Source organism: Oenanthe melanoleuca, chromosome 22, assembly GCF_029582105.1.
Source record: "Oenanthe melanoleuca isolate GR-GAL-2019-014 chromosome 22, OMel1.0, whole genome shotgun sequence".
Classification (NCBI taxonomy): Eukaryota; Metazoa; Chordata; class Aves; order Passeriformes; family Muscicapidae; genus Oenanthe; species Oenanthe melanoleuca.
Window position 1 is genome coordinate 655,915 of NC_079355.1, and position 23,191 is coordinate 679,105.

At 50.2% G+C, this 23,191-nt stretch overlaps 1 protein-coding gene across 1 annotated transcript in view; it reads right to left on the reverse strand.

Moving 5' to 3' along the window:
• LOC130261889 (uncharacterized) overlaps window positions 1-23,191 on the reverse strand; it is a 29,509-nt gene that overhangs the window by 4,127 nt on the left and 2,191 nt on the right. Inside the window, exons 5-47 of the mRNA XM_056508547.1 lie at window positions 22,664-22,802; window positions 21,759-21,859; window positions 21,135-21,287; window positions 20,797-20,907; window positions 20,170-20,308; window positions 19,662-19,756; window positions 19,041-19,193; window positions 18,703-18,813; window positions 18,076-18,214; window positions 17,568-17,662; window positions 16,947-17,099; window positions 16,609-16,719; window positions 15,982-16,120; window positions 15,474-15,568; window positions 14,853-15,005; window positions 14,516-14,626; window positions 13,889-14,027; window positions 13,381-13,475; window positions 12,760-12,912; window positions 12,423-12,533; window positions 11,796-11,934; window positions 11,317-11,411; window positions 10,696-10,848; window positions 10,358-10,468; window positions 9,731-9,869; window positions 9,223-9,317; window positions 8,602-8,754; window positions 8,263-8,373; window positions 7,636-7,774; window positions 7,128-7,222; window positions 6,507-6,659; window positions 6,169-6,279; window positions 5,542-5,680; window positions 5,034-5,128; window positions 4,413-4,565; window positions 4,075-4,185; window positions 3,448-3,586; window positions 2,940-3,034; window positions 2,319-2,471; window positions 1,980-2,090; window positions 1,353-1,491; window positions 845-939; window positions 224-376 (exon numbers count right to left, since the gene is read on the reverse strand). Of these exons, the coding sequence (XP_056364522.1) occupies window positions 224-376; window positions 845-939; window positions 1,353-1,491; window positions 1,980-2,090; window positions 2,319-2,471; window positions 2,940-3,034; window positions 3,448-3,586; window positions 4,075-4,185; window positions 4,413-4,565; window positions 5,034-5,128; window positions 5,542-5,680; window positions 6,169-6,279; window positions 6,507-6,659; window positions 7,128-7,222; window positions 7,636-7,774; window positions 8,263-8,373; window positions 8,602-8,754; window positions 9,223-9,317; window positions 9,731-9,869; window positions 10,358-10,468; window positions 10,696-10,848; window positions 11,317-11,411; window positions 11,796-11,934; window positions 12,423-12,533; window positions 12,760-12,912; window positions 13,381-13,475; window positions 13,889-14,027; window positions 14,516-14,626; window positions 14,853-15,005; window positions 15,474-15,568; window positions 15,982-16,120; window positions 16,609-16,719; window positions 16,947-17,099; window positions 17,568-17,662; window positions 18,076-18,214; window positions 18,703-18,813; window positions 19,041-19,193; window positions 19,662-19,756; window positions 20,170-20,308; window positions 20,797-20,907; window positions 21,135-21,287; window positions 21,759-21,859; window positions 22,664-22,802 (5,373 nt within the window). The remainder of the gene's footprint in view (window positions 1-223; window positions 377-844; window positions 940-1,352; window positions 1,492-1,979; window positions 2,091-2,318; window positions 2,472-2,939; window positions 3,035-3,447; window positions 3,587-4,074; window positions 4,186-4,412; window positions 4,566-5,033; window positions 5,129-5,541; window positions 5,681-6,168; window positions 6,280-6,506; window positions 6,660-7,127; window positions 7,223-7,635; window positions 7,775-8,262; window positions 8,374-8,601; window positions 8,755-9,222; window positions 9,318-9,730; window positions 9,870-10,357; window positions 10,469-10,695; window positions 10,849-11,316; window positions 11,412-11,795; window positions 11,935-12,422; window positions 12,534-12,759; window positions 12,913-13,380; window positions 13,476-13,888; window positions 14,028-14,515; window positions 14,627-14,852; window positions 15,006-15,473; window positions 15,569-15,981; window positions 16,121-16,608; window positions 16,720-16,946; window positions 17,100-17,567; window positions 17,663-18,075; window positions 18,215-18,702; window positions 18,814-19,040; window positions 19,194-19,661; window positions 19,757-20,169; window positions 20,309-20,796; window positions 20,908-21,134; window positions 21,288-21,758; window positions 21,860-22,663; window positions 22,803-23,191) is intronic.

Consider the following 23,191-nt stretch of genomic DNA (forward strand, 5'->3'; position numbering starts at 1 on the left):
AAAAGAAAAAAAATTATTCAGTACTGGCACTTCATTCTTTCATGCCTTGGGATTGGAGAAAACCCTCTGTTAAAACAAGAACGAGGGCCCAAGGGTTCCTACCCAAAATCGTGCACTCAACACGGTCAGAAAAAGGAAACGAACGCCACCCCTGGGCCAGCTCGACAAGGAGGCAGCCTCCTTGGAGGATACTTTTGGAATGAGCCCTGTCCCTGCCACTCACCGTGTTGTAGTTCCAGATGGTTTTCCAGGACCCGCTGATGCTGTTTTGCTCAATGATTGCCACGCGCCACTGCATGTTGATGGTCACAATTTGGGACTGGCCACCAATGATCACTTGCGTGCCGTTGTCGAGGTTGCCAGGAAATTGAGGAATCTAAAAAGCCAAGAGAAAGAAGACATTTCACCTCTGAAGGGTAATAAGAGTGCTGTCTCCAAAGCTTCTGAAAAATCCCTGCCACAATGGAAGAAGGATTGCTGGTGCCGGGAAGTGCCTGCCCTGCCCTCAGTCTTTTCCAAAGGACCCAGAATCAAGGCTCAGGTGTCGGGCAAAGGCCGTAGGAAATCTTTTTAAGCATTCAGTGAAACATTGCTGCATCTGACTGCTGTCATCTGGTGCCTTTAGAAGCGGATGCGTGCAAGAGCACTTGCCACAGTTAATCCACGATAAAGTCCTGGACAGAAACCTCTGTCAACCCGATGCTCTGTTTCAGCATTTGCAGCCTCAAGCAGGAAGCTCTCAAGGAGGAGATGCCAGGACAGAAGGGCATCAGGGTCGTCTTTGGGCAGCAGCTCTGAAGACCCCCTATCTGGTTCAAGAAAGGTAAGGGCTAAGGTTTCTCACCTGTCCATTGCCATTGCCATTGCCAGTGCAGTACTTCAGATCCACAACTCTCAGGACATCGAGTGTAATGCATGATCCCAGATTCACTTGGGGTCCTTGGAAAGCAAGGAAGGAAGAAACAAAACCCCATGAGCTAATGCCTGAGACTTTGGCTGCCATTCAAACCCACAGTCAGCTCCAACCTGAAGGACAGCCGTTCTTAGAAAGACCCTTTTTCTTGATGGGGCATTGCTGGGGAGCTCAGTATGTGCTGGAACACTCCGGGCCCAAATTTCAGCCTCCCTAAGCTTCCCAGGAAGGAGCTGTAAGGGTTTGGATTGTGTCATTTATTGCAGCTGGGACACCGCCCTGCTCCAGTGCGGAACTACAAAGATGTTGAACCCTTGGTGCAACTGCTGAAGCTCTTGGTGTCTGTGCGACTCAAGGTGGAAGAGCAACCCTTGTGCATTGGTGATTGCAGTGGGGAAACCAGTGCCAGGTCGCTTAGACCTCCTTTGCTGGCACTCACCGTGAACTTCGTAAGCCATGTAGGTGGTGAGTCCATTGCACATGGAAAAGACATCTGCTCCGTAAGACCTGAGGTTGTTGACCAAGCCATTGGCCACAAAGGTGATCTTCTTGGTAGGTCTTCCAAAACCGATCTGGTTCTGAACAACAAAAACCAGCATTCAGCAAGATCAGTGCTGGCATCTGGTTCCTGCTAGGCATATTCCCTTTGGGGAAAGGCTGTGGAACTGGGAGATGCTCTCTTGCGCCTCAAAGGAAAAGGGAGACTAGCCAAGAACAGCTGCAGTGCAAAGTTCTGAGCTGACCAATGCACTTTGATACTGCATGACTTTGAGATCTTGGCAGGCCAAGAGAATCAAGAGCCTTGAAGGGCTCCTCAGCAACAGGCTTTGCCCAGCAAGAATCAGAGCTCAGCAACATCACAGAAAGAGGAGGAAGGCAATGCTGCAGCCCCCTTCTTCTTTCAGCAAAGCTTCCTTACGGAAAAATTCTCAAGCCCCACTACTGCTGAGAGAAGGAAAATCCTGCCCCTTCTGACACCCTCTTCCTGCCAAGAAGGACAAAGCACATGAAGAAATGGGCCAATGAGCTCCAGGCTGAGGAACGTGCCACTCCTCTGGAATCTTACCCTGCTCTCTTGTGCCAGGCGGGCCAGATTATTGAAGCTGGGCATCTCATTTTTGTTCATGATGGAAATGTAGCAGGTGTTCTGTTGCGTCACTTTGGTTGCAATGACGCCCTGTAAAAAGAAAAAAAATTATTCAGTACTGGCACTTCATTCTTTCATGCCTTGGGATTGGAGAAAACCCTCTGTTAAAACAAGAACGAGGGCCCAAGGGTTCCTACCCAAAATCGTGCACTCAACACGGTCAGAAAAAGGAAACGAACGCCACCCCTGGGCCAGCTCGACAAGGAGGCAGCCTCCTTGGAGGATACTTTTGGGATGAGCCCTGTCCCTGCCACTCACCGTGTTGTAGTTCCAGATGGTTTTCCAGGACCCGCTGATGCTGTTTTGCTCAATGATTGCCACGCGCCACTGCATGTTGATGGTCACAATTTGGGACTGGCCACCAATGATCACTTGCGTGCCGTTGTCGAGGTTGCCAGGAAACTGAGGAATCTAAAAAGCCAAGAGAAAGAAGACATTTCACCTCTGAAGGGTAATAAGAGTGCTGTCTCCAAAGCTTCTGAAAAATCCCTGCCACAATGGAAGAAGGATTGCTGGTGCCGGGAAGTGCCTGCCCTGCCCTCAGTCTTTTCCAAAGGACCCAGAATCAAGGCTCAGGTGTCGGGCAAAGGCCGTAGGAAATCTTTTTAAGCATTCAGTGAAACATTGCTGCATCTGACTGCTGTCATCTGGTGCCTTTAGAAGCGGATGCGTGCAAGAGCACTTGCCACAGTTAATCCACGATAAAGTCCTGGACAGAAACCTCTGTCAACCCGATGCTCTGTTTCAGCATTTGCAGCCTCAAGCAGGAAGCTCTCAAGGAGGAGATGCCAGGACAGAAGGGCATCAGGGTCGTCTTTGGGCAGCAGCTCTGAAGACCCCCTATCTGGTTCAAGAAAGGTAAGGGCTAAGGTTTCTCACCTGTCCATTGCCATTGCCATTGCCAGTGCAGTACTTCAGATCCACGACTCTCAGGACATCGAGTGTAATGCATGATCCCAGATTCACTTGGGGTCCTTGGAAAGCAAGGAAGGAAGAAACAAAACCCCATGAGCTAATGCCTGAGACTTTGGCTGCCATTCAAACCCACAGTCAGCTCCAACCTGAAGGACAGCCGTTCTTAGAAAGACCCTTTTTCTTGATGGGGCATTGCTGGGGAGCTCAGTATGTGCTGGAACACTCCGGGCCCAAATTTCAGCCTCCCTAAGCTTCCCAGGAAGGAGCTGTAAGGGTTTGGATTGTGTCATTTATTGCAGCTGGGACACCGCCCTGCTCCAGTGCGGAACTACAAAGATGTTGAACCCTTGGTGCAACTGCTGAAGCTCTTGGTGTCTGTGCGACTCAAGGTGGAAGAGCAACCCTTGTGCATTGGTGATTGCAGCGGGGAAACCAGTGCCAGGTCGCTTAGACCTCCTTTGCTGGCACTCACCGTGAACTTCGTAAGCCATGTAGGTGGTGAGTCCATTGCACATGGAAAAGACATCTGCTCCGTAAGACCTGAGGTTGTTGACCAAGCCATTGGCCACAAAGGTGATCTTCTTGGTAGGTCTTCCAAAACCGATCTGGTTCTGAACAACAAAAACCAGCATTCAGCAAGATCAGTGCTGGCATCTGGTTCCTGCTAGGCATATTCCCTTTGGGGAAAGGCTGTGGAACTGGGAGACGCTCTCTTGCGCCTCAAAGGAAAAGGGAGACTAGCCAAGAACAGCTGCAGTGCAAAGTTCTGAGCTGACCAATGCACTTTGATACTGCATGACTTTGAGATCTTGGCAGGCCAAGAGAATCAAGAGCCTTGAAGGGCTCCTCAGCAACAGGCTTTGCCCAGCAAGAATCAGAGCTCAGCAACATCACAGAAAGAGGAGGAAGGCAATGCTGCAGCCCCCTTCTTCTTTCAGCAAAGCTTCCTTACGGAAAAATTCTCAAGCCCCACTACTGCTGAGAGAAGGAAAATCCTGCCCCTTCTGACACCCTCTTCCTGCCAAGAAGGACAAAGCACATGAAGAAATGGGCCAATGAGCTCCAGGCTGAGGAACGTGCCACTCCTCTGGAATCTTACCCTGCTCTCTTGTGCCAGGCGGGCCAGATTATTGAAGCTGGGCATCTCATTTTTGTTCATGATGGAAATGTAGCAGGTGTTCTGTTGCGTCACTTTGGTTGCAATGACGCCCTGTAAAAAGAAAAAAATTATTCAGTACTGGCACTTCATTCTTTCATGCCTTGGGATTGGAGAAAACCCTCTGTTAAAACAAGAACGAGGGCCCAAGGGTTCCTACCCAAAATCGTGCACTCAACACGGTCAGAAAAAGGAAACGAACGCCACCCCTGGGCCAGCTCGACAAGGAGGCAGCCTCCTTGGAGGATACTTTTGGAATGAGCCCTGTCCCTGCCACTCACCGTGTTGTAGTTCCAGATGGTTTTCCAGGACCCGCTGATGCTGTTTTGCTCAATGATTGCCACGCGCCACTGCATGTTGATGGTCACAATTTGGGACTGGCCACCAATGATCACTTGCGTGCCGTTGTCGAGGTTGCCAGGAAACTGAGGAATCTAAAAAGCCAAGAGAAAGAAGACATTTCACCTCTGAAGGGTAATAAGAGTGCTGTCTCCAAAGCTTCTGAAAAATCCCTGCCACAATGGAAGAAGGATTGCTGGTGCCGGGAAGTGCCTGCCCTGCCCTCAGTCTTTTCCAAAGGACCCAGAATCAAGGCTCAGGTGTCGGGCAAAGGCCGTAGGAAATCTTTTTAAGCATTCAGTGAAACATTGCTGCATCTGACTGCTGTCATCTGGTGCCTTTAGAAGCGGATGCGTGCAAGAGCACTGGCCACAGTTAATCCACGATAAAGTCCTGAACGGAAACCTCTGTCAACCCGATGCTCTGTTTCAGCATTTGCAGCCTCAAGCAGGAAGCTCTCAAGGAGGAGATGCCAGGACAGAAGGGCATCAGGGTCGTCTTTGGGCAGCAGCTCTGAAGACCCCCTATCTGGTTCAAGAAAGGTAAGGGCTAAGGTTTCTCACCTGTCCATTGCCATTGCCATTGCCAGTGCAGTACTTCAGATCCACGACTCTCAGGACATCGAGTGTAATGCATGATCCCAGATTCACTTGGGGTCCTTGGAAAGCAAGGAAGGAAGAAACAAAACCCCATGAGCTAATGCCTGAGACTTTGGCTGCCATTCAAACCCACAGTCAGCTCCAACCTGAAGGACAGCCGTTCTTAGAAAGACCCTTTTTCTTGATGGGGCATTGCTGGGGAGCTCAGTATGTGCTGGAACACTCCGGGCCCAAATTTCAGCCTCCCTAAGCTTCCCAGGAAGGAGCTGTAAGGGTTTGGATTGTGTCATTTATTGCAGCTGGGACACCGCCCTGCTCCAGTGCGGAACTACAAAGATGTTGAACCCTTGGTGCAACTGCTGAAGCTCTTGGTGTCTGTGCGACTCAAGGTGGAAGAGCAACCCTTGTGCATTGGTGATTGCAGCGGGGAAACCAGTGCCAGGTCGCTTAGACCTCCTTTGCTGGCACTCACCGTGAACTTCGTAAGCCATGTAGGTGGTGAGTCCATTGCACATGGAAAAGACATCTGCTCCGTAAGACCTGAGGTTGTTGACCAAGCCATTGGCCACAAAGGTGATCTTCTTGGTAGGTCTTCCAAAACCGATCTGGTTCTGAACAACAAAAACCAGCATTCAGCAAGATCAGTGCTGGCATCTGGTTCCTGCTAGGCATATTCCCTTTGGGGAAAGGCTGTGGAACTGGGAGATGCTCTCTTGCGCCTCAAAGGAAAAGGGAGACTAGCCAAGAACAGCTGCAGTGCAAAGTTCTGAGCTGACCAATGCACTTTGATACTGCATGACTTTGAGATCTTGGCAGGCCAAGAGAATCAAGAGCCTTGAAGGGCTCCTCAGCAACAGGCTTTGCCCAGCAAGAATCAGAGCTCAGCAACATCACAGAAAGAGGAGGAAGGCAATGCTGCAGCCCCCTTCTTCTTTCAGCAAAGCTTCCTTACGGAAAAATTCTCAAGCCCCACTACTGCTGAGAGAAGGAAAATCCTGCCCCTTCTGACACCCTCTTCCTGCCAAGAAGGACAAAGCACATGAAGAAATGGGCCAATGAGCTCCAGGCTGAGGAACGTGCCACTCCTCTGGAATCTTACCCTGCTCTCTTGTGCCAGGCGGGCCAGATTATTGAAGCTGGGCATCTCATTTTTGTTCATGATGGAAATGTAGCAGGTGTTCTGTTGCGTCACTTTGGTTGCAATGACGCCCTGTAAAAAGACAAAAATTATTCAGTACTGGCACTTCATTCTTTCATGCCTTGGGATTGGAGAAAACCCTCTGTTAAAACAAGAACGAGGGCCCAAGGGTTCCTACCCAAAATCGTGCACTCAACACGGTCAGAAAAAGGAAACGAACGCCACCCCTGGGCCAGCTCGACAAGGAGTCAGCCTCCTTGGAGGATACTTTTGGGATGAGCCCTGTCCCTGCCACTCACCGTGTTGTAGTTCCAGATGGTTTTCCAGGACCCGCTGATGCTGTTTTGCTCAATGATTGCCACGCGCCACTGCATGTTGATGGTCACAATTTGGGACTGGCCACCAATGATCACTTGCGTGCCGTTGTCGAGGTTGCCAGGAAACTGAGGAATCTAAAAAGCCAAGAGAAAGAAGACATTTCACCTCTGAAGGGTAATAAGAGTGCTGTCTCCAAAGCTTCTGAAAAATCCCTGCCACAATGGAAGAAGGATTGCTGGTGCCGGGAAGTGCCTGCCCTGCCCTCAGTCTTTTCCAAAGGACCCAGAATCAAGGCTCAGGTGTCGGGCAAAGGCCGTAGGAAATCTTTTTAAGCATTCAGTGAAACATTGCTGCATCTGACTGCTGTCATCTGGTGCCTTTAGAAGCGGATGCGTGCAAGAGCACTTGCCACAGTTAATCCACGATAAAGTCCTGGACAGAAACCTCTGTCAACCCGATGCTCTGTTTCAGCATTTGCAGCCTCAAGCAGGAAGCTCTCAAGGAGGAGATGCCAGGACAGAAGGGCATCAGGGTCGTCTTTGGGCAGCAGCTCTGAAGACCCCCTATCTGGTTCAAGAAAGGTAAGGGCTAAGGTTTCTCACCTGTCCATTGCCATTGCCATTGCCAGTGCAGTACTTCAGATCCACGACTCTCAGGACATCGAGTGTAATGCATGATCCCAGATTCACTTGGGGTCCTTGGAAAGCAAGGAAGGAAGAAACAAAACCCCATGAGCTAATGCCTGAGACTTTGGCTGCCATTCAAACCCACAGTCAGCTCCAACCTGAAGGACAGCCGTTCTTAGAAAGACCCTTTTTCTTGATGGGGCATTGCTGGGGAGCTCAGTATGTGCTGGAACACTCCGGGCCCAAATTTCAGCCTCCCTAAGCTTCCCAGGAAGGAGCTGTAAGGGTTTGGATTGTGTCATTTATTGCAGCTGGGACACCGCCCTGCTCCAGTGCGGAACTACAAAGATGTTGAACCCTTGGTGCAACTGCTGAAGCTCTTGGTGTCTGTGCGACTCAAGGTGGAAGAGCAACCCTTGTGCATTGGTGATTGCAGTGGGGAAACCAGTGCCAGGTCGCTTAGACCTCCTTTGCTGGCACTCACCGTGAACTTCGTAAGCCATGTAGGTGGTGAGTCCATTGCACATGGAAAAGACATCTGCTCCGTAAGACCTGAGGTTGTTGACCAAGCCATTGGCCACAAAGGTGATCTTCTTGGTAGGTCTTCCAAAACCGATCTGGTTCTGAACAACAAAAACCAGCATTCAGCAAGATCAGTGCTGGCATCTGGTTCCTGCTAGGCATATTCCCTTTGGGGAAAGGCTGTGGAACTGGGAGATGCTCTCTTGCGCCTCAAAGGAAAAGGGAGACTAGCCAAGAACAGCTGCAGTGCAAAGTTCTGAGCTGACCAATGCACTTTGATACTGCATGACTTTGAGATCTTGGCAGGCCAAGAGAATCAAGAGCCTTGAAGGGCTCCTCAGCAACAGGCTTTGCCCAGCAAGAATCAGAGCTCAGCAACATCACAGAAAGAGGAGGAAGGCAATGCTGCAGCCCCCTTCTTCTTTCAGCAAAGCTTCCTTACGGAAAAATTCTCAAGCCCCACTACTGCTGAGAGAAGGAAAATCCTGCCCCTTCTGACACCCTCTTCCTGCCAAGAAGGACAAAGCACATGAAGAAATGGGCCAATGAGCTCCAGGCTGAGGAACGTGCCACTCCTCTGGAATCTTACCCTGCTCTCTTGTGCCAGGCGGGCCAGATTATTGAAGCTGGGCATCTCATTTTTGTTCATGATGGAAATGTAGCAGGTGTTCTGTTGCGTCACTTTGGTTGCAATGACGCCCTGTAAAAAGAAAAAAAATTATTCAGTACTGGCACTTCATTCTTTCATGCCTTGGGATTGGAGAAAACCCTCTGTTAAAACAAGAACGAGGGCCCAAGGGTTCCTACCCAAAATCGTGCACTCAACACGGTCAGAAAAAGGAAACGAACGCCACCCCTGGGCCAGCTCGACAAGGAGGCAGCCTCCTTGGAGGATACTTTTGGGATGAGCCCTGTCCCTGCCACTCACCGTGTTGTAGTTCCAGATGGTTTTCCAGGACCCGCTGATGCTGTTTTGCTCAATGATTGCCACGCGCCACTGCATGTTGATGGTCACAATTTGGGACTGGCCACCAATGATCACTTGCGTGCCGTTGTCGAGGTTGCCAGGAAACTGAGGAATCTAAAAAGCCAAGAGAAAGAAGACATTTCACCTCTGAAGGGTAATAAGAGTGCTGTCTCCAAAGCTTCTGAAAAATCCCTGCCACAATGGAAGAAGGATTGCTGGTGCCGGGAAGTGCCTGCCCTGCCCTCAGTCTTTTCCAAAGGACCCAGAATCAAGGCTCAGGTGTCGGGCAAAGGCCGTAGGAAATCTTTTTAAGCATTCAGTGAAACATTGCTGCATCTGACTGCTGTCATCTGGTGCCTTTAGAAGCGGATGCGTGCAAGAGCACTGGCCACAGTTAATCCACGATAAAGTCCTGAACGGAAACCTCTGTCAACCCGATGCTCTGTTTCAGCATTTGCAGCCTCAAGCAGGAAGCTCTCAAGGAGGAGATGCCAGGACAGAAGGGCATCAGGGTCGTCTTTGGGCAGCAGCTCTGAAGACCCCCTATCTGGTTCAAGAAAGGTAAGGGCTAAGGTTTCTCACCTGTCCATTGCCATTGCCATTGCCAGTGCAGTACTTCAGATCCACGACTCTCAGGACATCGAGTGTAATGCATGATCCCAGATTCACTTGGGGTCCTTGGAAAGCAAGGAAGGAAGAAACAAAACCCCATGAGCTAATGCCTGAGACTTTGGCTGCCATTCAAACCCACAGTCAGCTCCAACCTGAAGGACAGCCGTTCTTAGAAAGACCCTTTTTCTTGATGGGGCATTGCTGGGGAGCTCAGTATGTGCTGGAACACTCCGGGCCCAAATTTCAGCCTCCCTAAGCTTCCCAGGAAGGAGCTGTAAGGGTTTGGATTGTGTCATTTATTGCAGCTGGGACACCGCCCTGCTCCAGTGCGGAACTACAAAGATGTTGAACCCTTGGTGCAACTGCTGAAGCTCTTGGTGTCTGTGCGACTCAAGGTGGAAGAGCAACCCTTGTGCATTGGTGATTGCAGCGGGGAAACCAGTGCCAGGTCGCTTAGACCTCCTTTGCTGGCACTCACCGTGAACTTCGTAAGCCATGTAGGTGGTGAGTCCATTGCACATGGAAAAGACATCTGCTCCGTAAGACCTGAGGTTGTTGACCAAGCCATTGGCCACAAAGGTGATCTTCTTGGTAGGTCTTCCAAAACCGATCTGGTTCTGAACAACAAAAACCAGCATTCAGCAAGATCAGTGCTGGCATCTGGTTCCTGCTAGGCATATTCCCTTTGGGGAAAGGCTGTGGAACTGGGAGATGCTCTCTTGCGCCTCAAAGGAAAAGGGAGACTAGCCAAGAACAGCTGCAGTGCAAAGTTCTGAGCTGACCAATGCACTTTGATACTGCATGACTTTGAGATCTTGGCAGGCCAAGAGAATCAAGAGCCTTGAAGGGCTCCTCAGCAACAGGCTTTGCCCAGCAAGAATCAGAGCTCAGCAACATCACAGAAAGAGGAGGAAGGCAATGCTGCAGCCCCCTTCTTCTTTCAGCAAAGCTTCCTTACGGAAAAATTCTCAAGCCCCACTACTGCTGAGAGAAGGAAAATCCTGCCCCTTCTGACACCCTCTTCCTGCCAAGAAGGACAAAGCACATGAAGAAATGGGCCAATGAGCTCCAGGCTGAGGAACGTGCCACTCCTCTGGAATCTTACCCTGCTCTCTTGTGCCAGGCGGGCCAGATTATTGAAGCTGGGCATCTCATTTTTGTTCATGATGGAAATGTAGCAGGTGTTCTGTTGCGTCACTTTGGTTGCAATGACGCCCTGTAAAAAGAAAAAAATTATTCAGTACTGGCACTTCATTCTTTCATGCCTTGGGATTGGAGAAAACCCTCTGTTAAAACAAGAACGAGGGCCCAAGGGTTCCTACCCAAAATCGTGCACTCAACACGGTCAGAAAAAGGAAACGAACGCCACCCCTGGGCCAGCTCGACAAGGAGGCAGCCTCCTTGGAGGATACTTTTGGAATGAGCCCTGTCCCTGCCACTCACCGTGTTGTAGTTCCAGATGGTTTTCCAGGACCCGCTGATGCTGTTTTGCTCAATGATTGCCACGCGCCACTGCATGTTGATGGTCACAATTTGGGACTGGCCACCAATGATCACTTGCGTGCCGTTGTCGAGGTTGCCAGGAAACTGAGGAATCTAAAAAGCCAAGAGAAAGAAGACATTTCACCTCTGAAGGGTAATAAGAGTGCTGTCTCCAAAGCTTCTGAAAAATCCCTGCCACAATGGAAGAAGGATTGCTGGTGCCGGGAAGTGCCTGCCCTGCCCTCAGTCTTTTCCAAAGGACCCAGAATCAAGGCTCAGGTGTCGGGCAAAGGCCGTAGGAAATCTTTTTAAGCATTCAGTGAAACATTGCTGCATCTGACTGCTGTCATCTGGTGCCTTTAGAAGCGGATGCGTGCAAGAGCACTTGCCACAGTTAATCCACGATAAAGTCCTGGACAGAAACCTCTGTCAACCCGATGCTCTGTTTCAGCATTTGCAGCCTCAAGCAGGAAGCTCTCAAGGAGGAGATGCCAGGACAGAAGGGCATCAGGGTCGTCTTTGGGCAGCAGCTCTGAAGACCCCCTATCTGGTTCAAGAAAGGTAAGGGCTAAGGTTTCTCACCTGTCCATTGCCATTGCCATTGCCAGTGCAGTACTTCAGATCCACGACTCTCAGGACATCGAGTGTAATGCATGATCCCAGATTCACTTGGGGTCCTTGGAAAGCAAGGAAGGAAGAAACAAAACCCCATGAGCTAATGCCTGAGACTTTGGCTGCCATTCAAACCCACAGTCAGCTCCAACCTGAAGGACAGCCGTTCTTAGAAAGACCCTTTTTCTTGATGGGGCATTGCTGGGGAGCTCAGTATGTGCTGGAACACTCCGGGCCCAAATTTCAGCCTCCCTAAGCTTCCCAGGAAGGAGCTGTAAGGGTTTGGATTGTGTCATTTATTGCAGCTGGGACACCGCCCTGCTCCAGTGCGGAACTACAAAGATGTTGAACCCTTGGTGCAACTGCTGAAGCTCTTGGTGTCTGTGCATTGGTGATTGCAGCGGGGAAACCAGTGCCAGGTCGCTTAGACCTCCTTTGCTGGCACTCACCGTGAACTTCGTAAGCCATGTAGGTGGTGAGTCCATTGCACATGGAAAAGACATCTGCTCCGTAAGACCTGAGGTTGTTGACCAAGCCATTGGCCACAAAGGTGATCTTCTTGGTAGGTCTTCCAAAACCGATCTGGTTCTGAACAACAAAAACCAGCATTTAGCAAGATCAGTGCTGGCATCTGGTTCCTGCTAGGCATATTCCCTTTGGGGAAAGGCTGTGGAACTGGGAGACGCTCTCTTGCGCCTCAAAGGAAAAGGGAGACTAGCCAAGAACAGCTGCAGTGCAAAGTTCTGAGCTGACCAATGCACTTTGATACTGCATGACTTTGAGATCTTGGCAGGCCAAGAGAGTCAGGAGCCTTGAAGGGCTCCTCAGAAACAGGCTTTGCCCAGCAAGAATCAGAGCTCAGCAACATCACAGAAAGAGGGGGAAGGCAATGCTGCAGCCCCCTTCTTCTTTCAGCAAAGCTTCCTTACGGAAAAATTCTCAAGCCCCACTACTGCTGAGAGAAGGAAAATCCTGCCCCTTCTGACACCCTCTTCCTGCCAAGAAGGACAAAGCACATGAAGAAATGGGCCAATGAGCTCCAGGCTGAGGAATGTGCCACTCCTCTGGAATCTTACCCTGCTCTCTTGTGCCAGGCGGGCCAGATTATTGAAGCTGGGCATCTCATTTTTGTTCATGATGGAAATGTAGCAGGTGTTCTGTTGCGTCACTTTGGTTGCAATGACGCCCTGTAAAAAGAAAAAAATTATTCAGTACTGGCACTTCATTCTTTCATGCCTTGGGATTGGAGAAAACCCTCTGTTAAAACAAGAACGAGGGCCCAAGGGTTCCTACCAAAATCGTGCACTCAACACGGTCAGAAAAAGGAAACGAACGCCACCCCTGGGCCAGCTCGACAAGGAGGCAGCCTCCTTGGAGGATACTTTTGGATTGAGCCCCGTCCCTGCAACTCACCGTGTTGTAGTTCCAGATGGTTTTCCAGGACCCGCTGATGCTGTTTTGCTCAATGATTGCCACGCGCCACTGCATGTTGATGGTCACAATTTGGGACTGGCCACCAATGATCACTTGCGTGCCGTTGTCGAGGTTGCCAGGAAACTGAGGAATCTAAAAAGCCAAGAGAAAGAAGACATTTCACCTCTGAAGGGTAATAAGAGTGATGTCTCCAAAGCTTCTGAAAAATCCCTGCCACAATGGAAGAAGGATTGCTGGTGCCGGGAAGTGCCTGCCCTGCCCTCAGTCTTTTCCAAAGGACCCAGAATCAAGGCTCAGGTGTCGGGCAAAGGCCGTAGGAAATCTTTTTAAGCATTCAGTGAAACATTGCTGCATCTGACTGCTGTCATCTGGTGCCTTTAGAAGCGGATGTGTGCAAGAGCACTGGCCACAGTTAATCCACGATAAAGTCCTGAATGGAAACCTCTGTCAACCCGATGCTCTGTTTCAGCATTTGCAGCCTCAAGCAGGAAGCTCTCAAGGAGGAGATGCCAGGACAGAAGGGCATCAGGGTCGTCTTTGGGCAGCAGCTCTGAAGACCCCCTATCTGGTTCAAGAAAGGTAAGGGCTAAGGTTTCTCACCTGTCCATTGCCATTGCCATTGCCAGTGCAGTACTTCAGATCCACGACTCTCAGGACATCGAGTGTAATGCATGATCCCAGATTCACTTGGGGTCCTTGGAAAGCAAGGAAGGAAGAAACAAAACCCCATGAGCTAATGCCTGAGACTTTGGCTGCCATTCAAACCCACAGTCAGCTCCAACCTGAAGGACAGCCGTTCTTAGAAAGACCCTTTTTCTTAATGGGGCATTGCTGGGGAGCTCAGTATGTGCTGGAACACTCCGGGCCCAAATTTCAGCCTCCCTAAGCTTCCCAGGAAGGAGCTGTAAGGGTTTGGATTGTGTCATTTATTGCAGCTGGGACACCGCCCTGCTCCAGTGCGGAACTACAAAGATGTTGAACCCTTGGTGCAACTGCTGAAGCTCTTGGTGTCTGTGCGACTCAAGGTGGAAGAGCAACCCTTGTGCATTGGTGATTGCAGCGGGGAAACCAGTGCCAGGTCGCTTAGACCTCCTTTGCTGGCACTCACCGTGAACTTCGTAAGCCATGTAGGTGGTGAGTCCATTGCACATGGAAAAGACATCTGCTCCGTAAGACCTGAGGTTGTTGACCAAGCCATTGGCCACAAAGGTGATCTTCTTGGTAGGTCTTCCAAAACCGATCTGGTTCTGAACAACAAAAACCAGCATTCAGCAAGATCAGTGCTGGCATCTGGTTCCTGCTAGGCATATTCCCTTTGGGGAAAGGCTGTGGAACTGGGAGATGCTCTCTTGCGCCTCAAAGGAAACGGGAGACTAGCCAAGAACAGCTGCAGTGCAAAGTTCTGAGCTGACCAATGCATTTTGATACTACATGACTTTGAGATCTTGGCAGGCCAAGAGAGTCAGGAGCCTTGAAGGGCTCCTCAGAAACAGGCTTTGCCCAGCAAGAATCAGAGCTCAGCAACATCACAGAAAGAGGGGGAAGGCAATGCTGCAGCCCCCTTCTTCTTTCAGCAAAGCTTCCTTACGGAAAAATTCTCAAGCCCCACTACTGCTGAGAGAAGGAAAATCCTGCCCCTTCTGACACCCTCTTCCTGCCAAGAAGGACAAAGCACATGAAGAAATGGGCCAATGAGCTCCAGGCTGAGGAATGTGCCACTCCTCTGGAATCTTACCCTGCTCTCTTGTGCCAGGCGGGCCAGATTATTGAAGCTGGGCATCTCATTTTTGTTCATGATGGAAATGTAGCAGGTGTTCTGTTGCGTCACTTTGGTTGCAATGACGCCCTGTAAAAAGACAAAAATTATTCAGTACTGGCACTTCATTCTTTCATGCCTTGGGATTGGAGAAAACCCTCTGTTAAAACAAGAACGAGGGCCCAAGGGTTCCTACCAAAATCGTGCACTCAACACGGTCAGAAAAAGGAAACGAACGCCACCCCTGGGCCAGCTCGACAAGGAGGCAGCCTCCTTGGAGGATACTTTTGGATTGAGCCCCGTCCCTGCAACTCACCGTGTTGTAGTTCCAGATGGTTTTCCAGGACCCGCTGATGCTGTTTTGCTCAATGATTGCCACGCGCCACTGCATGTTGATGGTCACAATTTGGGACTGGCCACCAATGATCACTTGCGTGCCGTTGTCGAGGTTGCCAGGAAACTGAGGAATCTAACAAGCCAAGAGAAAGAAGACATTTCACCTCTGAAGGGTAATAAGAGTGCTGTCTCCAAAGCTTCTGAAAAATCCCTGCCACAATGGAAGAAGGATTGCTGGTGCCGGGAAGTGCCTGCCCTGCCCTCAGTCTTTTCCAAAGGACCCAGAATCAAGGCTCAGGTGTCGGGCAAAGGCCGTAGGAAATCTTTTTAAGCATTCAGTGAAACATTGCTGCATCTGACTGCTGTCATCTGGTGCCTTTAGAAGCAGATGCGTGCAAGAGCACTGGCCACAGTTAATCCACGATAAAGTCCTGAACGGAAACCTCTGTCAACCCGATGCTCTGTTTCAGCATTTGCAGCCTCAAGCAGGAAGCTCTCAAGGAGGAGATGCCAGGACAGAAGGGCATCAGGGTCGTCTTTGGGCAGCAGCTCTGAAGACCCCCTATCTGGTTCAAGAAAGGTAAGGGCTAAGGTTTCTCACCTGTCCATTGCCATTGCCATTGCCAGTGCAGTACTTCAGATCCACGACTCTCAGGACATCGAGTGTAATGCATGATCCCAGATTCACTTGGGGTCCTTGGAAAGCAAGGAAGGAAGAAACAAAACCCCATGAGCTAATGCCTGAGACTTTGGCTGCCATTCAAACCCACAGTCAGCTCCAACCTGAAGGACAGCCGTTCTTAGAAAGACCCTTTTTCTTGATGGGGCATTGCTGGCGAGCTCAGTATGTGCTGAAACACTCCGGGCCCAAATTTCAGCCTCCCTAAGCTTCCCAGGAAGGAGCTGTAAGGGTTTGGATTGTGTCATTTATTGCAGCTGGGACACCGCCCTGCTCCAGTGCGGAACTACAAAGATGTTGAACCCTTGGTGCAACTGCTGAAGCTCTTGGTGTCTGTGCGACTCAAGGTGGAAGAGCAACCCTTGTGCATTGGTGATTGCAGCAGGGAAACCAGTGCCAGGTCGCTTAGACCTCCTTTGCTGGCACTCACCGTGAACTTCGTAAGCCATGTAGGTGGTGAGTCCATTGCACATGGAAAAGACATCTGCTCCGTAAGACCTGAGGTTGTTGACCAAGCCATTGGCCACAAAGGTGATCTTCTTGGTAGGTCTTCCAAAACCGATCTGGTTCTGAACAACAAAAACCAGCATTCAGCAAGATCAGTGCTGGCATCTGGTTCCTGCTAGGCATATTCCCTTTGGGGAAAGGCTGTGGAACTGGGAGATACTCTCTTGCGCCTCAAAGGAAAAGGGAGACTAGCCAAGAACAGCTGCAGTGCAAAGTTCTGAGCTGACCAATGCACTTTGATACTGCATGACTTTGAGATCTTGGCAGGCCAAGAGAATCAAGAGCCTTGAAGGGCTCCTCAGCAACAGGCTTTGCCCAGCAAGAATCAGAGCTCAGCAACATCACAGAAAGAGGGGGAAGGCAATGCTGCAGCCCCCTTCTTCTTTCAGCAAAGCTTCCTTACGGAAAAATTCTCAAGCCCCACTACTGCTGAGAGAAGGAAAATCCTGCCCCTTCTGACACCCTCTTCCTGCCAAGAAGGACAAAGCACATGAAGAAATGGGCCAATGAGCTCCAGGCTGAGGAACGTGCCACTCCTCTGGAATCTTACCCTGCTCTCTTGTGCCAGGCGGGCCAGATTATTGAAGCTGGGCATCTCATTTTTGTTCATGATGGAAATGTAGCAGGTGTTCTGTTGCGTCACTTTGGTTGCAATGACGCCCTGTAAAAAGAAAAAAATTATTCAGTACTGGCACTTCATTCTTTCATGCCTTGGGATTGGAGAAAACCCTCTGTTAAAACAAGAACGAGGGCCCAAGGGTTCCTACCCAAAATCGTGCACTCAACACAGTCAGAAAAAGGAAACGAACGCCACCCCTGGGCCAGCTCGACAAGGAGGCAGCCTCCTTGGAGGATACTTTTGGAATGAGCCCTGTCCCTGCCACTCACCGTGTTGTAGTTCCAGATGGTTTTCCAGGACCCGCTGATGCTGTTTTGCTCAATGATTGCCACGCGCCACTGCATGTTGATGGTCACAATTTGGGACTGGCCACCAATGATCACTTGCGTGCCGTTGTCGAGGTTGCCAGGAAACTGAGGAATCTAAAAAGCCAAGAGAAAGAAGACATTTCACCTCTGAAGGGTAATAAGAGTGCTGTCTCCAAAGCTTCTGAAAAATCCCTGCCACAATGGAAGAAGGATTGCTGGTGCCGGGAAGTGCCTGCCCTGCCCTCAGTCTTTTCCAAAGGACCCAGAATCAAGGCTCAGGTGTCGGGCAAAGGCCGTAGGAAATCTTTTTAAGCATTCAGTGAAACATTGCTGCATCTGACTGCTGTCATCTGGTGCCTTTAGAAGCAGATGCGTGCAAGAGCACTGGCCACAGTTAATCCACGATAAAGTCCTGAACGGAAACCTCTGTCAACCCGATGCTCTGTTTCAGCATTTGCAGCCTCAAGCAGGAAGCTCTCAAGGAGGAGATGCCAGGACAGAAGGGCATCAGGGTCGTCTTTGGGCAGCAGCTCTGAAGACCCCCTATCTGGTTCAAGAAAGGTAAGGGCTAAGGTTTCTCACCTGTCCATTGCCATTGCCATTGCCAGTGCAGTACTTCAGATCCACGACTCTCAGGACATCGAGTGTAATGCATGATCCCAGATTCACTTGGGGTCCTTGGAAAGCAAGGAAGGAAGAAACAAAACCCCATGAGCTAATGCCTGAGACTTTGGCTGCCATTCAAACCCACAGTCAGCTCCAACCTGAAGGACAGCCGTTCTTAGAAAGACCCTTTTTCTTGATGGGGCATTGCTGGGGAGCTCAGTATGTGCTGAAACACTCCGGGCCCAAATTTCAGCCTCCCTAAGCTTCCCAGGAAGGAGCTGTAAGGGTTTGGATTGTGTCATTTATTGCAGCTGGGACACCGCCCTGCTCCAGTGCGGAACTACAAAGATGTTGAACCCTTGGTGCAACTGCTGAAGCTCTTGGTGTCTGTGCGACTCAAGGTGGAAGAGCAACCCTTGTGCATTGGTGATTGCAGCGGGGAAACCAGTGCCAGGTCGCTTAGACCTCCTTTGCTGGCACTCACCGTGAACTTCGTAAGCCATGTAGGTGGTGAGTCCATTGCACATGGAAAAGACATCTGCTCCGTAAGACCTGAGGTTGTTGACCAAGCCATTGGCCACAAAGGTGATCTTCTTGGTAGGTCTTCCAAAACCGATCTGGTTCTGAACAACAAAAACCAGCATTCAGCAAGATCAGTGCTGGCATCTGGTTCCTGCTAGGCATATTCCCTTTGGGGAAAGGCTGTGGAACTGGGAGATGCTCTCTTGCGCCTCAAAGGAAAAGGGAGACTAGCCAAGAACAGCTGCAGTGCAAAGTTCTGAGCTGACCAATGCACTTTGATACTGCATGACTTTGAGATCTTGGCAGGCCAAGAGAATCAAGAGCCTTGAAGGGCTCCTCAGCAACAGGCTTTGCCCAGCAAGAATCAGAGCTCAGCAACATCACAGAAAGAGGAGGAAGGCAATGCTGCAGCCCCCTTCTTCTTTCAGCAAAGCTTCCTTACGGAAAAATTCTCAAGCCCCACTACTGCTGAGAGAAGGAAAATCCTGCCCCTTCTGACACCCTCTTCCTGCCAAGAAGGACAAAGCACATGAAGAAATGGGCCAATGAGCTCCAGGCTGAGGAACGTGCCACTCCTCTGGAATCTTACCCTGCTCTCTTGTGCCAGGCGGGCCAGATTATTGAAGCTGGGCATCTCATTTTTGTTCATGATGGAAATGTAGCAGGTGTTCTGTTGCGTCACTTTGGTTGCAATGACGCCCTGTAAAAAGACAAAAATTATTCAGTACTGGCACTTCATTCTTTCATGCCTTGGGATTGGAGAAAACCCTCTGTTAAAACAAGAACGAGGGCCCAAGGGTTCCTACCCAAAATCGTGCACTCAACACGGTCAGAAAAAGGAAACGAACGCCACCCCTGGGCCAGCTCGACAAGGAGGCAGCCTCCTTGGAGGATACTTTTGGAATGAGCCCTGTCCCTGCCACTCACCGTGTTGTAGTTCCAGATGGTTTTCCAGGACCCGCTGATGCTGTTTTGCTCAATGATTGCCACGCGCCACTGCATGTTGATGGTCACAATTTGGGACTGGCCACCAATGATCACTTGCGTGCCGTTGTCGAGGTTGCCAGGAAACTGAGGAATCTAAAAAGCCAAGAGAAAGAAGACATTTCACCTCTGAAGGGTAATAAGAGTGCTGTCTCCAAAGCTTCTGAAAAATCCCTGCCACAATGGAAGAAGGATTGCTGGTGCCGGGAAGTGCCTGCCCTGCCCTCAGTCTTTTCCAAAGGACCCAGAATCAAGGCTCAGGTGTCGGGCAAAGGCCGTAGGAAATCTTTTTAAGCATTCAGTGAAACATTGCTGCATCTGACTGCTGTCATCTGGTGCCTTTAGAAGCGGATGCGTGCAAGAGCACTTGCCACAGTTAATCCACGATAAAGTCCTGGACAGAAACCTCTGTCAACCCGATGCTCTGTTTCAGCATTTGCAGCCTCAAGCAGGAAGCTCTCAAGGAGGAGATGCCAGGACAGAAGGGCATCAGGGTCGTCTTTGGGCAGCAGCTCTGAAGACCCCCTATCTGGTTCAAGAAAGGTAAGGGCTAAGGTTTCTCACCTGTCCATTGCCATTGCCATTGCCAGTGCAGTACTTCAGATCCACGACTCTCAGGACATCGAGTGTAATGCATGATCCCAGATTCACTTGGGGTCCTTGGAAAGCAAGGAAGGAAGAAACAAAACCCCATGAGCTAATGCCTGAGACTTTGGCTGCCATTCAAACCCACAGTCAGCTCCAACCTGAAGGACAGCCGTTCTTAGAAAGACCCTTTTTCTTGATGGGGCATTGCTGGGGAGCTCAGTATGTGCTGGAACACTCCGGGCCCAAATTTCAGCCTCCCTAAGCTTCCCAGGAAGGAGCTGTAAGGGTTTGGATTGTGTCATTTATTGCAGCTGGGACACCGCCCTGCTCCAGTGTGGAACTACAAAGATGTTGAACCCTTGGTGCAACTGCTGAAGCTCTTGGTGTCTGTGCGACTCAAGGTGGAAGAGCAACCCTTGTGCATTGGTGATTGCAGCGGGGAAACCAGTGCCAGGTCGCTTAGACCTCCTTTGCTGGCACTCACCGTGAACTTCGTAAGCCATGTAGGTGGTGAGTCCATTGCACATGGAAAAGACATCTGCTCCGTAAGACCTGAGGTTGTTGACCAAGCCATTGGCCACAAAGGTGATCTTCTTGGTAGGTCTTCCAAAACCGATCTGGTTCTGAACAACAAAAACCAGCATTCAGCAAGATCAGTGCTGGCATCTGGTTCCTGCTAGGCATATTCCCTTTGGGGAAAGGCTGTGGAACTGGGAGACGCTCTCTTGCGCCTCAAAGGAAAAGGGAGACTAGCCAAGAACAGCTGCAGTGCAAAGTTCTGAGCTGACCAATGCACTTTGATACTGCATGACTTTGAGATCTTGGCAGGCCAAGAGAGTCAGGAGCCTTGAAGGGCTCCTCAGAAACAGGCTTTGCCCAGCAAGAATCAGAGCTCAGCAACATCACAGAAAGAGGGGGAAGGCAATGCTGCAGCCCCCTTCTTCTTTCAGCAAAGCTTCCTTACGGAAAAATTCTCAAGCCCCACTACTGCTGAGAGAAGGAAAATCCTGCCCCTTCTGACACCCTCTTCCTGCCAAGAAGGACAAAGCACATGAAGAAATGGGCCAATGAGCTCCAGGCTGAGGAACGTGCCACTCCTCTGGAATCTTACCCTGCTCTCTTGTGCCAGGCGGGCCAGATTATTGAAGCTGGGCATCTCATTTTTGTTCATGATGGAAATGTAGCAGGTGTTCTGTTGCGTCACTTTGGTTGCAATGACGCCCTGTAAAAAGAAAAAAATTATTCAGTACTGGCACTTCATTCTTTCATGCCTTGGGATTGGAGAAAACCCTCTGTTAAAACAAGAACGAGGGCCCAAGGGTTCCTACCCAAAATCGTGCACTCAACACGGTCAGAAAAAGGAAACGAACGCCACCCCTGGGCCAGCTCGACAAGGAGGCAGCCTCCTTGGAGGATACTTTTGGAATGAGCCCTGTCCCTGCCACTCACCGTGTTGTAGTTCCAGATGGTTTTCCAGGACCCGCTGATGCTGTTTTGCTCAATGATTGCCACGCGCCACTGCATGTTGATGGTCACAATTTGGGACTGGCCACCAATGATCACTTGCGTGCCGTTGTCGAGGTTGCCAGGAAACTGAGGAATCTAAAAAGCCAAGAGAAAGAAGACATTTCACCTCTGAAGGGTAATAAGAGTGCTGTCTCCAAAGCTTCTGAAAAATCCCTGCCACAATGGAAGAAGGATTGCTGGTGCCGGGAAGTGCCTGCCCTGCCCTCAGTCTTTTCCAAAGGACCCAGAATCAAGGCTCAGGTGTCGGGCAAAGGCCGTAGGAAATCTTTTTAAGCATTCAGTGGAACATTGCTGCATCTGACTGCTGTCATCTGGTGCCTTTAGATGTTGAAATATAAAAGAAGTTTTCCTACATTTCGGGAGCCTTGTTTCCAAAGGTGCGGAAGCTCTGCTGACCCAATGCTGTATTTCACCTTCAGCACCCTGAAGCAGGAAGGTTCCAAAAGTTAAGATGCTAAGAAGAAGGGCATCAGGGTTGCCTTTGGGTAGCAGCTCTGATGCCTCCCCTATCTGGTTCAAGAAAGGTAAGGGTTAAGGTCTTCTCACCTGTCCATTGCCATTGCCAGTGCCATTGCCATTGCAGTACTGAAGCTCCACAACTCTCAGTACATCGAGTGTAACGCATGATCCCAGATTCACTTGCGGTCCTTGGAAAGCAAGGAAGGAACAAATAAAATCCCATGAGCCAATGCATAAGGCCTTGTCTGCCTTTTCAAAGAGGTTGCTGGTGTGGCTGAGAGATCGCAACCTTCTGAAGAATTGTTGCATTCGGATTGTTTGAGCTGTACAAGGGACAGATTATCTTGGATTCCTAGAAGAGCATTGGCTCTTTGGCTCAGTAAGGGATGCCCACAAACTTGTGCTCTTGAAAAGCTTTTAGCATTTTCCGTGCAGAAATTGGGGGGGGCTCTATTGGACTGGCTCCTGTGAGTCCCATGGCTGGACATTATATGATGAGGCTGCTGCCAGTTCATGGGCCCAGTCACATGGGCTGTGACATCCTGAAAGAATCCTAAGAAGTTTAGATCAGAAAAGTTCTGGGGAATTGGACTGTGGCCCATGGAATAAAACCTACAACGATTGAAGGCTCTTGGCTTCATGCTGCGAAGCACATGGCTTTTGGGCCTGCCTGGGTCAAGTTCAGCAGCAAGCTCTAACCTGAAGGACAGTGGTTATTAGAAAAACTTTTCTTCTTGACTGGGCATTACAGGGAAACTCAGGTATGAGGGAAGCACATAGCTTTAAGGGTGTGTTTTGGGTCATTTATGAGGAATATGGCCCCAGCCTATTGTAGTCTTGATCTGCAGAGGTGCCAAACCCTTGGTGCAACTGCTGAAGCCCTTCATGTCCATGGGTTTCACAGTGGAAGAGCAGCAATGGGGCCTCAGTCATGCCCCAGGAGACAAAAAGGCCAGGTCAGTAGCACTGAGAATTCCCATGCTTGCACTCACTGTGAACTTCGTAAGCCATGTAGGTGGTGAGTCCACTGCACATAGCGGTGATGTCTATTCCGTAAGAGGTGAGGTTGTTGACCAATCCACTGGTGACAAAGGTGATCTTCTTGTTAGGTCTTCCAAATCCGAGCAGGTTCTAAACATGAAAAACCAACATTCAGCAAGCTTAGTGTCAGGAGCTGGTTCCTGCTAGGGCTGTTCCTGTTGGAGCTGGGTGTTTGAGTCCAACCTGCCTTTAGGGATGCCTTTTATTCCCCTGGGGGCTGTGCAACCACTAGCCAGCCTTGTAAGCAGCTCTAAAGGCAGATTATTCTAATGGAGTCAAGGTGCACGGAGCCTGAGGGGAAGTGGCAGCGCAAGGAAAGCACTGAAGAGGAGATGTGGAGTGCGGCCGCTCAGTGGAGCCAGAGCTCCTTCCAAAGCATTTGCTCAGTCGCTGCCCTGGCCCCTCAGAGGCACTCGGGCTGGAAGGCTGGCAGGAGAAATCTCCTTTTGATTTCTATGTGCCCTGCAGGTCTTCCTGCT